At 43.4% G+C, this 14,333-nt stretch overlaps 1 protein-coding gene across 40 annotated transcripts in view; it reads left to right on the forward strand.

Moving 5' to 3' along the window:
- Positions 1 to 14,333, forward strand: part of LOC108899128 (protocadherin alpha-C2) — a 166,933-nt gene that overhangs the window by 142,852 nt on the left and 9,748 nt on the right. For 38 of the 40 annotated variants that reach the window (XM_051072321.1, XM_051072329.1, XM_051072324.1 and 35 more), the window contains 2 exons: positions 7,457 to 7,521; positions 11,032 to 11,117. In XM_051072321.1, coding sequence (XP_050928278.1) covers positions 7,457 to 7,521; positions 11,032 to 11,117 — 151 coding nt within the window. Of the gene's footprint in view, positions 1 to 801; positions 4,076 to 7,456; positions 7,522 to 11,031; positions 11,118 to 14,333 lie in introns of those variants that run through there. The other 2 variants (XM_018699398.2, XR_007813669.1) reach the window with 2 other exon arrangements.

Below are 14,333 nucleotides of genomic sequence, written 5' to 3' on the forward strand. Positions count from 1 at the left end.
AGTAATTAGATGGCAGCTCGAGCAGGATGATTTGGCTGTTCATGTCATCACCTGCTACACTGCACATGCGCTGTTCAGACCGTCTGCAGATTACGGTGTCAGCCCAACGTCTTGGCTGTAAAACGTGCGCCTGAAACACCAGTCTGGATTGGTGATGTGATTAGGTTACTGTTGGTTATTGTGTCTTCCAATGTGTGAAGTCATTAGGCAAGCCAGTAAGCGAGGGATACTTTGTAGGTTAGGAAAAAAATCATTAAGAGGTATAAAATTACGCAGGAGAGGCCAGCACTGTATGTTTGCCAGGAGTGGAAAGGGGTCACATGCGGAGCATCTTGTCTGTGACCCGGTTAGCATCGTCGTCAGTGAACAGCCTCGTGACATAACGGGCGGTGTGTTTCATCTCAGATTGAACCTGTGGTGCAAAGGTGCTCTGCAGCACCCGCGTGCAATAGGAGTTAAAGTGCAAAGCACCGTCAGCTGTCTCTTTTAGACAAAGTTATATCACGAACGAACAGAAGATGTATTTTGTGCTGACAAAAGTCTTCTGTGTCTCAGCATTTAACTCGTGACCAGACACAAGGTGAAACAGCCAGATCCTCCCCGCTGATGGACTGATGGTGTGGCTGGGAAAAAAAGGCAGACAACAGTACACCTGTCACTTCCCCTTATTATTGTGGCTTTTGTTGTTATATAAAATTGAATGCAAGAAAGTGACGCGCATCATTTTCAAGCACGCTGAACGACATACAGAGAGTTTCTGCACTAAATTCGCATAGAGCTATTTTACAGTTGGTTTATTTATTTATGTCCGCTTTTAATTTCAAAATATAGTCTGCATGTATCAGAAATCTGCCTTTCCTTTCTTGTCTGGCTAGAGGGCTCCTGGGTAATTGTGGGTTTGCATCAGTGAGGACGTCTAATCGCCAGGCTGGTTCATAAATCAGTTTTCCAGCGCACAATGAAAAGGGCGGTGGCACTGACAAAAAGAGGGAAAACGATTGTGGCGAATTCATTTCTCCGAAATCAGTGTGCAGATGACACTGTCCGCTCCACGTACGATGCATATATAGACAGATAGATGATAAAACTCCAGGGTTTTCGTCTTTTGGGTTTTTATTTTTATTACATGGTGCGCGATCATTTTTTATCGGAGGTGCTGAAATGCAGCCAGCATCGTTTGAGAGAGTGCCTCCCCCTCCCCTTTTGCCCACAGACACCATCACCACATAGCGGAGAGAGGGAGAGAAAGAGACCAATAGGCAGCATCAGTGAAAGGAGTCAGGCTTGCCAGGAGGATAGAGAAATTTAAAAACATCAACCAGGCAGACAAAGGAAAACATGGATACACAGGGGAAAACTCCCTTTAAACAGGCACCAGAGAGGAATGCGGTGGTCATCCACATAGTCGGAGTTATGCACGGACTATTCCCTCGTTTTTAATGAGGCGGGTGGGGACGCACAGCAAGCTGAAAAGGCGGAAAGATTTCTCCAACCCATCCGCAAATTCTGCCTGCCTGCGATGGCTGTGACGGCGCGATGCTGTTACAGTGTAAAGGAGAATGTGCCTTTTTCTTTATATTTGGTTATTTTCGTACTCAGTGGCCTTACAAATGCACAAATTCGATACTCCATTCCGGAGGAGCTGGAGAACGGGGCACTGGTCGGTGACATTGTCCGGGATTTGGGTCTGGACCTGAGAAAACTTTCCACCCGTCGCATCAGAATCACATCGGACAGCGGACGGAGATATTTCACCATAAATCACAAAACCGGGAAACTGGTGGTGAGTGACCGCATTGACCGAGAAACAGTTTGTGAATTCAGTGGCACCTGTTCACGTAACCTGGAGGTGGTATTAGAGAACCCACTTGAGGTGCACAATGTGGAGGTGGAGATCTTGGACGTCAATGATAACGCACCGCAGTTCCCTCGAGATGAGTATCAGCTTGAGGTGTCGGAGTCCGCTCTCACCGGGTCGCGGTTCCACATCGAGGGAGCACAGGATGCAGATGATGGCTCAAACTCAGTGAAGCAGTACAGACTCAGCCCAAACGACCACCTCACTCTGGACTCCATCAAGCCTTTTTCCAATAATAAGCACATCGAGCTCATTCTCAAAAAGCCCTTTGACCGCGAACAGATGCCCTCCCATCAGCTAATCCTGACAGCTATGGATGGAGGCACCCCACAGAGAACTGGCACGGCCAAGATCAATGTACGTATCCTTGATGCCAATGACAACGTGCCTGCGTTTGACAGCTCCGTGTACAAAGTAAAACTATCCGAAAATTCTCCAAAGGGCGCCCTTGTGATCAAGCTAAATGCAACAGACGCTGACGAGGGCTCCAATGGAGAAGTTTTTTACTCCTTCAGCAGTTACACGCCTGAGAGAGTCAGACAGATGTTTTCCATGGACACAGACACGGGAGAAATTAGGGTGAAAAACAATATAGACTATGAGGAGACAAATTCATACGAAATGTACATTCAGGCAATGGACAAAGGACCAGCTCCTGTGGCTGTTCATTGTAAAGTAGTTGTAGAAGTTTTGGATGTCAATGACAACATTCCTGAGATTGTACTGTCTTCACTCTCCAGCCCTGTACGTGAAGATGCCCGGGCTGACACAGTTGTGGCATTGATCAGTGTGAATGACCGTGACTCTGGACCAAACAAACAAGTAACCCTAGAGATCATGCCCCATTTGCCTTTTAAGATCAAGTCCTTCCGGAACCACTACACCATCGTCACGTCCGCCTTCTTGGACCGGGAAACAATCTCATCCTACAATGTCACTGTCAGTGCTGTGGATGGAGGCATCCCACCCCTGTCATCTCAAATGACGTTTAAAGTGGACGTTGCAGACGTGAATGATAACCCACCTCGTTTTGAACAGACGTCATACACAGTGTATATTACAGAGAACAATGCCCCTGGTGCATCCCTATGTGTTGTCAAGGCCACAGATGCTGACGCTGCAGAAAATGCGCGTATCACTTATACTGTCCTCAACGACAACAACCATGGTATCCCTGTAGCCAGCTACGTCAGCATCAAACCTAACACAGGTGAGGCCTATGCCCTGCGAGCCTTTGACTTTGAGAAGCTGAGAGAGTTTCACTTTCAGGTTAAAGCCCAGGACAATGGTGTGCCTCCCCTCAGCCGTGTGGCCACAGTGTATGTTTACATTATGGATCAGAATGACCATGTGCCCAAGATAGTCTACCCACCTGCCAATGGGAGTCGCACCACAGAGACGCTGATGAAGAACGCTGAAGCAGGAGCATTGGTTAGCAAGGTGACAGCGTGGGATGGTGATGCAGGGCAGAATGCTTGGCTGCTCTTTACCTTGGAGCAGACCAATACAGACCTTGACCTGTTCAAGGTGCATGAGTACACAGGTGAGATCCGTACCACAAGGCGTGTCATTGAGGACAACTCCACTTCCTTTGTTCTAACAGTGTTGGTGCGCGATAACGGCCTGCCACCACTCTCCTCCACTGCCACCATCCACGTGTATGTGATGGAGCTGCCCCCAAAGTTGGCACCTGACCCCAAGCGCATCATCAGGCCCGACAGCCCCTTAATGTTTTCCACCGTCACCCTCTACCTCATCATTGCACTGAGTGCCACAACCTTCGTGTTCCTGGTTACCGTCTTTGTGCTGGCCATTGTGCGTTGCCATGCCTATTGTACCCAGCCTGGCTCCTGCTCCCCATGTTGCGTATCCAAGAAGAATGTTCCAGAGGGGGGCACGGCAGCAGGTGGTGGTGCAGGTGGAGGAAGAGCTGCAGGTGGAGGAGGCGGTGGCGGGCAGCCAAACAACAATGTGGCCCTACGCCGTGACCTCAAAGTGGAACCACATTATATTGAAGTGCGGGGAAACGGGTCTTTGACCAAAACATACTGTTACAAGACATGCCTGACTGCCACGTCAGGAAGTGACACTTTTATGTTCTACAACACAGGACGCCCTCATAGTGGCACCTGGGGCTCAGGCTACGTCACCAGCCACAGCGGACAGAGCCAGATATTTGTACGGCGTCTCAGTATGCCAGACGCAACTGCCATTCAGGTGTGTGTCTGGTGTGATCTTTGTGTTTGTTATTTCAGATTGCCTCACAACAGTAAATGAAACACAAAGCACAAGCCATGAAAGGAAAGTTATGGTTCAGGCTTTGCTCTAGGGCGGTGTTCTTGCAGTAGGCTTGCAGTTGACATTTACAGCTCTGAAGCTGTTGAAGACTTTCATCTGGTGTTCGATGTTTCAAAAAATGCTGCTGCTGCTTTTTCAATAGATTGTTTGGATGGAGAAGGAGGTACCAACATTTTGTTCATGTATATGGTTCCATTATTACCTTCATTGGCATTTACATTATGTACCATTTATCTTAAGGCCTGTATCTTAATATTAGATAGAAGTGTGGGTAGCTTCTCTTGGTTGTGTGTGTTTGCTTGAGTGGGTGGGTGCACTTTGATTTGCTGGATGTGGTAGATAGTCTTTGTATGTGTTCTACGCTTGTTAAAGACCAGCTGTTTAGTGATTCAGGGTATGATTTTAAAGTGCATCTGTCCTCCACAGTAGAGCAAAGAGCAATAATCAAAATATTTTTCAAGAACCATCTCTCTGCCTTTCTTTCTCTGTCTCTTTCTCTGTTCTCTTTTACTTATTATCTTTTAAAAAAGACTAGTAGCTTGTTCACCTATGACCCCACACAGCCAGTATTATTTGTCTACTGTGGGCTATGTGCCACAGTACACAGGTCCAGAGGGCATTCAGTGGTCATCTCTATAGAGAGGTAGAGTCTGGGAAATAGTGCAGCCTTTGCCAGTTACGAGGGCCACCAGTCCCACTGCACCAAAATATCCTCTTCTGGTCACGTACTGAACAGTAAGCCAGAGTTTGGGAATCGGTGAAGAAGCCAGGAATGAGGCAGAGACACAGTCTGAGTCTCATCTACATTAGAGCTTAATTTAATGGTTTCATGGCGTAGGGTTGATGACAATATGCACTTAGTTGTTTGCGTTCTGGTTATAGTAAAACAACAAAATTAATAAAACAAAACAAACATTATTTGTTTTCTGCATAATCATGTTTGCCCCTGAGCCTCTATGGGTCTGTCTGTGCAGTGCAGAAAAGGATATGGGAGAAAACAAGTGATAAAAAGAGGAATAAAGAAATGTTTAAGGTAATTGTTCTGTTATCACTGGATGTGTTCCTCATTAAATGCCAATCATGTTTGTTCTTGCTATGTAATTAACTGGCAGCAATGTGTTTCTCGGCGCTGTCCGTGGATTGGCTGGCTCCGTGCAGATGAGGCAGGGAATGAAAGGTGATTGGACACAGTGTTGATGGCGGAGGTGTGAGCTCTGTATCCATGCTAGGAGTGTTCACTCAGGGGGAGAGGGAAGAATGGAGGAAAAGGCGAGAGAAAAAGGTTGAGTGGCCAAACCAAAAGCTTCCTTTATTCCCTGATTTACAATATAGAGCCAGACAGGAAAATGAATACACTTAAAACCCATGGGAATAATTTTTTTCTGTCCACTTAATTTGGTTTCTTCCTTTCAAATGATGAAATAGAATGCACTAATTTCTCATCACAAGCATTGTGTCAGGATCCGATTTCCATGTCTTTGTCTTTTCTTTGTTCACATTTACTGTGTGGATTGGTAATATTCTAGTTTTGCATATGAGTCTTCCCTTGGGAGTATATTAGGCTGTGGACATGTTTAAATTCCAGATGCTGCTATCTAATGTCTGTATGTGCTAGTGTGTGTTTTCATTTTCCCCATAAACACCATACGGCCAAGCAGACTAGACTCCCTTTGGCCACTTCCATGCCGCAACAGGGCAAACATTTTGCAAAGCCGTTTAGTCCGTTTGTGGACAATCTGGCCTTATTTTGAATGTTTTTTTTCCTTCTGTCTCTCATTCCCATGTATTGTGTGAAAGGTAAAATTAGACAAAAAGCATTTTTTTAAAAAACTGTATGTCTCAAGCTATACATCTTTTTCCTTTCACTATCAACCCAGGCACTGATTGCTTTTTGATGAGCGATTGTCTTCACATAATCAAGATCATCCTTAGTTTCTAGCATGGATGAGTGTTGCACATGCTACATTACTCTCTATCCCTGTAGACATTCTGCTCTGTTTGAATGACTCCAGGAGGAATACCAGGCTTCTCTCATTAAGGCCCACTATTGGATTTCAAGGGTGATGAATGTCCACTGCAGACTCATAGAGGTCAATGCAGCTTCAGCAGCAAGTGAACATCTGTCATATTTGAAAGGAAATGGGATTGCAAATGGGTCTCTTATGAACTGCATGGCCAAGCAGGGAGAATTTAGTGTCCTCAGTCAGATTGGTTTAGCTTTAGGTTGAGATTAGAGAAAATGCAATCTCATGTGGTCTTATGTGGTCAGGTTAAAAGCCCCTTTTTGCTGTACCATGAGCAACAATTCTAACCAGACAATTAATTTCAATTATCCAACCACACTTTGTCAGATTTTATGATGTTATACCTTTAACTATTTTTGGTAATAGGAACTAAAATCCAATATTGGGATGTCACTAACAAATTACTGGCAAACAGGCAGCAGCTGTGGTGATGCTGCATCTCTTTGTGTCCCTCTTTTATGATGTGTCTATGTCTAGATGCAGAGCTGATGGGGTTTATCTGATATCTGCCCTCCCCTCCCCTCCTCCTTCCGCCACCTGTGACCTTCACAGGAGTGAAATGACAGAGGGCAGTGGGTGGAGGGTAAAATGTAGACTGGGCTCTGTTACCATGGTGAGATGTGTCAGACTGACTCAAGCAGACTGTGTGTCAGTGAAACTCAAGGTTTTGATCAGAGGATATAACAGGAAGAAAGAGCTCAACAGCAAAGGAGAGGGGGTGGTGAATATACAGAGCAGAATAGAGGAATGGGGGGGGGTCAATCGGGAAATCATCTTCTAGCATTGATGAAAAACATCTTGATATTTCAGTGATTTTGTGATGACTGTTTTTCACATTTTGGAATATTTAGAAAGAGTGATAGAGATGGTAGAGGGGGGATGGAGAGCATTAGGTAGATAAATGAAGCTCCGAATTGAGTCTGTCTTGTCTGAGTGGACTAACTCTGGACATGTAGCCTCAGGGCCTACATGTCATAGTACCAGGGTCAGTGGGCCGCTGGAGTGAAATCTCTCATCTCAAGTCATTTTCTTTTTTCAAAGGACATGAGTGCACCTACAAGCTTCAATTCATCACTCACTTTTCTCCAAAAGCAGGGGCAAACTGTCACTGCAGTGATTACGTGCGTGCATGTGTGTGTGAGACAGTTTGTGTGTTTATATGTGTGTGTGTGTGTAACGCGCATGCACTAGCAGCTCTCTCCCTATGACTTATTAATGAGATGGTATTGGCTTTCGCCTGTACTTAAGACTCAATTCCTCTCGCTCTCTCTTGCAGCCCAAGGCGCCAAATGCAGACTGGAGATATTCAGCCTCCCTGAGAGCAGGAGGTGTAATGCAGAGGTAAGCTTCCCATTTTTTTGCAGTAAATATCTCATCATACCTTACTAGTCATTTTCTAACTGACTGATCTTAAGCCCTACCCACCCTCTTTACATTCTCAGACAACTTTCTAACAAAGTTTCATATAACCACCTAATTCAAGTATAGAGTTGATTCTGGGAGTTGTGTCACATATCTTCAAATAGTCTACAGAAAGGACTTTAGTATGCCATTGACATACTATATATTATGATTAGTCCTCTAACATGTATTTCTAAAGTAAAGATGTGCAAATCAAAGTCATCTATTTTAAACGATTGAGGCTCATGTTTTCTTTCATATCTGTTAGCACCCTTTTGGTTCCCTATGTTTTGGTAGAGAACCAGCTGATGCATAGTTTTTGATGAGAATAATTAGTCAGCGAGCTTGCAAGCCAGAGGGAAATGTTATTTTAATGATTTAATAGGATAGTCAGGTTATATGTTTACCTTTAAAAAAGCCTTGGTGTTGGTGTTGATGTTGAGCTGACACAGAGGTCTACTGCACGGTGTAATCCACTCTTGACATGTAAATCTGTTTTAGTTTGCTGAAATGGAATAAATAAAACCATCATAAAAAAGTGTACAGTGTCACTCATAAATGTCTTCAGGGACATACTAATCTTTGTACCATACCCAGGTGAAGCATTTATGTTTGCTCACAGGTCTATTCCAGTAAAGATGTCTGAGATCATCTTTGCTGCAGCTGTTACTCAGCTGTGATGGCAGTGCTGAGAGAAAGAGGTGGGGCTTAGGATCATTCAGTTCCAATTTATATTTAATCACCATGTTGTTTTACCCATTTACGTTTACATTTCCCAATGCACATTATTTCTATTAAACATACAGTTAAGGTAAATCATGAGAAAACCACAAATGGTTTAAATTTGATTAAACATCTCATTTAATAAACTGAAATTATTACCTTAATAATGATCCTTGAAAATAATTGAATGTGAAATATGAGAGAAGCAACATTGTGAGGAGGAATGCAGCTCTTTCAGTGTTAACAGACAGATGGAGAAGTGACAGGAGGGAGGGATAAGCAGAGGGGGGGGGGGGGGTCAGTGATGGATGAAAGGCAGGTAGTCAGGTGGACAGATGGCCTATCAGGGACGCAGGGATTGCTGCATGACCACACCAGTGATCACATTACCCATAACACACTGGGCTATTACCTGCTGTGAGATCAGATGGACGTGATCAAATCAAGGGTCATGCTAATGAGATGGCACCATAATTACAAATAGTCCTAGGCTTAATGATTTGGACTCAGCAAAGGTATCTCTATACATTTATGTCACCTATCATATCTGTGCAATCTCTCTAATCTATCCACATCCTATAGATAGATATGGCAAAGATGGATAGTTTTGAGATGCTGGCCTTGAACAGACAACAGGTGGCTTTCCAATGCCTATGTACACACATACAGTGTGTATCTCTGTGACTATGGCTGTGTTATAGCAGAGGCAGTCACACAAAACGTAAACTGTTAAGCACCAGCTTAACAGTGTTTGTCTGTTGCTGCTTAGATGTGGCCTCTGGAGACCTGCATGTATATGTATGTGTTGGGCATGTTATAGCATGTGTCACTTCATTTGTTTGGATCTGATCTTCATTTACATTTCACTGCTGCTGTCTAGTCTGCAGACATAATGCAGTGCCTGATGTCATTGTCTCAACTCATATGCAACCTGGATCATTTAGTGCAGTTTAGATGTGAGTGAAACATGTGAGTGTCATTAATGTAACACAGATTCCCTCATAATTACAGCAGAGATTAATGAGAGTTAATGTGCTTGTGTTGACCAGTCTAACATATTAAATCTTTCTCATGACTCACTAGATCTGATGTGTTTTAGGTTGACTATCCCCCCTGTCCCAATACCAAGCCTCGCAGAGTGCTTATCTATTTATACACTGACATAATCAGAGCTTGTATAAGAGATTTTGGATACCACAACCAAACACCATGTAATGGCACTGACCTATTTAATTTCATTTAATCTCTGGTGGAATGCACAACATTTCCTCCTAATTGTGTTTTTAGGAGGTTGTGTCAGGGTTTATTTTGTGATTACTGTAGTTATGATTTGCAACAAATACATTTGGCTTTCTGAGAGAGTTGGAAAATGATGAGGAAGCATGTGGTTACAGACAGTAGGAGAAAATGAGATGATGAGGAATGAGAGAGAAGGACTGACATTAGCTGAAAAGTGTATCATCAATCCAGTTTTTGCCATTAATATTTGATCAGTGTACCCTGATGGTGCTGATGCTTAGCAGCACTTAAAATGGCCTCCATCGTCAGATCACTTATGTTCTCTTTACAGAAGCACTCTACATAGGGTGTACATACATCTTTTACCTGTCTTTAGCATTGATAAACTCCAAATTCTTATTTACAAAATGATTTCAATAATCCCCGGTTCTCAAGATCTTTACTAAAAACTTCCTGTTTTCAAGAAGTAAAGGAATTATTTATCTCTCGGAAGTACACAAATTTACCAGGAAGAAATACAAGCTTACACAGACCTCAGTAAAGGTTTTAACTTCTACAGACCTAGTTTACTGTCCGGAACAGTTGGGAGAACAGTGGACAGGTGGACTAAAGTGGAACAGCTGCAGCTAGATGTTGAGAGTCAGTGTTTTTAAGTAGGTTTATATGTTTCTGTATGTGGTTTACCTCTTTTCACTTGAACAAAATACTAAAGTCTAGAATAAAAGGGTCTTTCATGTGCAGCCAATGCCTAGCAGTTTAAATGTAACTATTAAATGTGTAGTGTAGCTAAATCATAGAAAAAGGATTTTATATTAATATCTATATGATTAGATATCCTCGCTAGGCTGCTGTGTCTGCATAATACAGGTAAACTGACCCTGTAAAAGAGGTTCTGCCCTCCTTGCTTGGATGGTATCAGAAAGCAGTGACCCTTTTTGAAAGATAAAAATGTTTCATCTGGATCTTCATAACCAAAATCTTACTGTCAGAGCTAGATGATTTAATCCCTCCAGTTGAGAGATACAACAGAGGCAGCAAGAAAACTATAATTTGTAGCAGCATTTCTGTTTCTGTTGTTTAGTGCTGCACAGAGTGTGGAGTTTTTCGGGGGGTGGGGAATCACACAGAGCGGGTGTGAAAATGTAAGAACAGCCATCTGTAATCCATAATCCAGAGAATGTCAGGAAAATGTAGGGTGAATACTTTAATCCTAATCTAAATGTCACATTTCTGGGATTGTATTAGATCCACCCCCAGCCAACCACCACACGCAGAGTACCAAGGTTTGAGTTTGTAATATTGTATGGGGACAGGGCAGTTGGATATGTGGGAGTTTATATAAAGCAGTCATAACATAGAGTCAGCAAAGTACAAAATTATGTCTATGGATGCTTTTCTGTTTTGCACTCTCATTTAACCCTGTGTTCTGTATGCAGGAGAACACCTCACTAGTGTGTAATATGTGAATGTGTGTTTTTTGTGTTCCAGCTCAGTGCACATGGAGGAGTCCTCGGTAATGCAAGGAGCCCAGGGGGTCCTGGTTCAGAACTGGCCCACAGCATCCAGTGCCGCTGGTAAGAATCAGCCAAGCTACTTTCAGATAAACCAGTCAGGACTAATGTCAGCAGTGTCATGGACACAGTAAAGAAGAAATTTAAATAAAGTAAGAGGTCTGCTTTGCACACACTGAAGAGGTCTAGTCATAAAGGCATAAATAGTGAAAACCATCTAAAATTTAATTAATAGATCTCTGTGCAACACATTCCATGACACAGAATCAGAAAAAATCTGACTGCTAAAAACTGTACATTCCTCAAAATCTTCTAAAACCACAAGAGAGTAATAAAATGAGGAAAACAGAGATATCTGGTGCAAGATCGCCCCAACCCACTCCTACCACTTCCCAGTGCCGCAGGGAGAGGAAATGACATGTGCTACGTAGGCGGAGATGGATATCTCTGCTCTCTGTATCAGGAAGAGATACAATACAGTGGAGAGAGAGAGCTGATTGGATTATCAGCAAGATGTTTACAGAGGAATAAGCCACTGAACCACAGAGGACAAACATTAGAGAACACATTAGAGACAATAATAAAACATAATTACATTCCATCACCTTTTAATGTGTATCTCTCAACCTGTAGCTCTTACATTCACATGATCACAAAGACCAAGATTAGAGATGATGTGGGCAACAAATATGGTAATTCTTTACTAGAAGTCCACACATGTAACATTTATAAGCACTATATAAACATTTAATAAATGGTTTATGCCACACTATAATGTAGTTGTAGAGTAGCTATACCAACATTTACCTGTACGTAATAAAGTGGCCATTGTGAGTGTGTGTATCTCTGCTTTATTACAGACACTGTGCAGTTGAATTGTAGCAGTTTTCTACTGATGGATTTTAATATTGTTCTCATGTTTAACAATTGAGTTTAAAGAACAAGCCATCAGGCATTTCAGTTGCAAGACCGTCTGTGAAATTGCAAATTTGAGTCAAATTCAAAGTGTTATTCAAATAGAATGGTAATTATTGGCAGCGCTTTTGCTGTTAAGCAGCCGCAGGCAATGACGCACATGGAAGTGTCAAGTTAGCTTGTTGCTTGATAACCATTAAGTCTAAATTTAACTGTTTGCACCTTTCGCCACGTTGCTGTCAGGTACACAAGAATATTGCAAGGCTGGAACAGACTCACATGCAGTGTTTTCACCTCACTTATAAACACTGGAGCATTATTCAAAGTATGTTAACTGACAATGACAGGAGAGGGTCACACTTGATGCAGAGAAGTGATTTTATTTGCAGACGACAAAAGGACAAAACATTTTTGGCCTTTATCAGGGTGGAAAAGGCTTCACCCAGGCTCAAACAAAGCACAGCAAAGAAGCTTTATCAGAAAACAGTGCTAGATGAATTGTAAGAACAGCAACACTGGAGCAAAACAAACCTCAAAATGACAGCATATTCAAGGCTAGACAACATTTCACGGACACTGGAATGTGAATGTCATTGCATATGATGCCATGTCCCCTGCCCCTAACGAAGATTTATGACCACTGCATACACAGTGTCAGCGCCCTCCGTCCATGGAGGAGAATTCACTTGTCATCTCTTGATTTTTCTCATGATGACAGGCAAGTGGGGTCAAAAATTATTAAGAGTGAAATAGAGATAAGGCTGGCCCAGTAGAGAAAAATCAAGGAGGGGACAGGTGAGAGAAGGAGACAGACGTATGTGCAATGACGATATTGGAGCAAGGACGACAGTGCAATTAAGTTTAGATAAAGAGGCGATTTGTTGTAATTAAGAATGTGGAGATGGCCTGGCTGGGTGTCTTTTATAGACAGGAGGCGGTGGGCTGGGCAGGCAGACAAACTACCCACACGCTAACTACTGTCTCTTCCTATCCGCACGCACACATGCACAGCCTCCTCCGCTCTGCCATCGATTTCTTGCCTTGGCTGAGGACTTACAGCCTGCAGGCAGCACAACTTGAGAGACGGAGAGACAGAAAGATAGATGGATAGAAAGACAGAGGGAGAGAGAGAAAACAGAAAAGGCAGTAGTGACGTCTTCAGGGTGGGTCTGTGATAACAAGATCAGCTGGTGAGGATTTAAGGTGGTCTAATTAAGCCAGTTCAAGAACAACACATTGTGTACAGCTTTGCCTGTGGGCTAACTGTCCCTTCTTTATCTCATTGTTAGCCGGGTTAAGAATGGAAATGTTAGCTGAGGGCCATATTAGCTCCAGGTCAGATTTTAGGGTTGGATTAAGGATAACGCTGGGTTAAGAGTGTCAGATAATATGAAGAGTATTTATTTATGGTGCTCCCCTACAGGTGGACAAGACTGAGAAAGATTTGTGTTCTGACTTTCAAGTTGATTCTGTTTATCATGTCTCCAAAATGAGAGAAATGGAGATATTGATTCAATGTGGCCTGTCACATCAGCATGAGTCATAGGCGGTTCTATTTATAGCTAAATCATCTTGTTTGTTAGGCAGGCTGTGGTCCTTAGGTGGGGAGCAGGGGTACATGGGAGTTTGGTTTGTTGAGGGAATCATATCACTGTGGGTGCTGTACCTACAGGGTGCTGCTTTGCCTCACAGTCTATTTTTTGTTTGGATATGAGACACAGAGGTACAGTCGACAACGCCCCTGTTTCTCCCCCTTCTGATTTAGAGTGCGTGTGTTGGTAACAATTTGTGTGTGTGCCAGTGCGTCTTGTTTTGTGTTTATGTGTGTGTGTGTGTGTGCTTGGCTGTGTTTCCAACTGTGTTTTGGCTGCCCGCTTTGTGTGCTGCTCCTGCTGTGACAGATGGAGCGCAGCCCACACCCAGATTAACAGACCCACATTAATGAAATCAGGATTCTGCTTGCTGTCTAACTCTCTCTCCCTATCGGTTCCTCACTCCCTCCACGTCCTCCTTCTCTGTCCCTCTCTCTCTGTATATTGCAGCTCTGTCTCTTAACCAAGACCACATTCAAAGAGAACTGTGCAGAATTGCAAACATCCCCTGGAGAGATGGGCAGAGGGAGGAGGGAGATGGGTGGTTTGCAAAGCGAGGGACTGAAAAGAAGCAAGAGACTAAACAATGAAGGACAAGCTGGAGGTGGATAGGAAGGTAGAGAAGTGGTGGATATGAGCTGTTTGGGAGGGAGTGACAGTGAGTAAATCAGCGTGATTGACTGTAGTCTGCAAAGAAAGGAGAGGAAGGTGTACGAGGCTGCTGTTGCTAGGGGAGAGTGGTTAGACTAGAAAGAGTGAGGGAGAGGAGGAG

The sequence above is a fragment of the Lates calcarifer genome, linkage group LG8 (assembly GCF_001640805.2).
Source record: "Lates calcarifer isolate ASB-BC8 linkage group LG8, TLL_Latcal_v3, whole genome shotgun sequence".
Taxonomy (NCBI): Eukaryota; Metazoa; Chordata; class Actinopteri; family Centropomidae; genus Lates; species Lates calcarifer.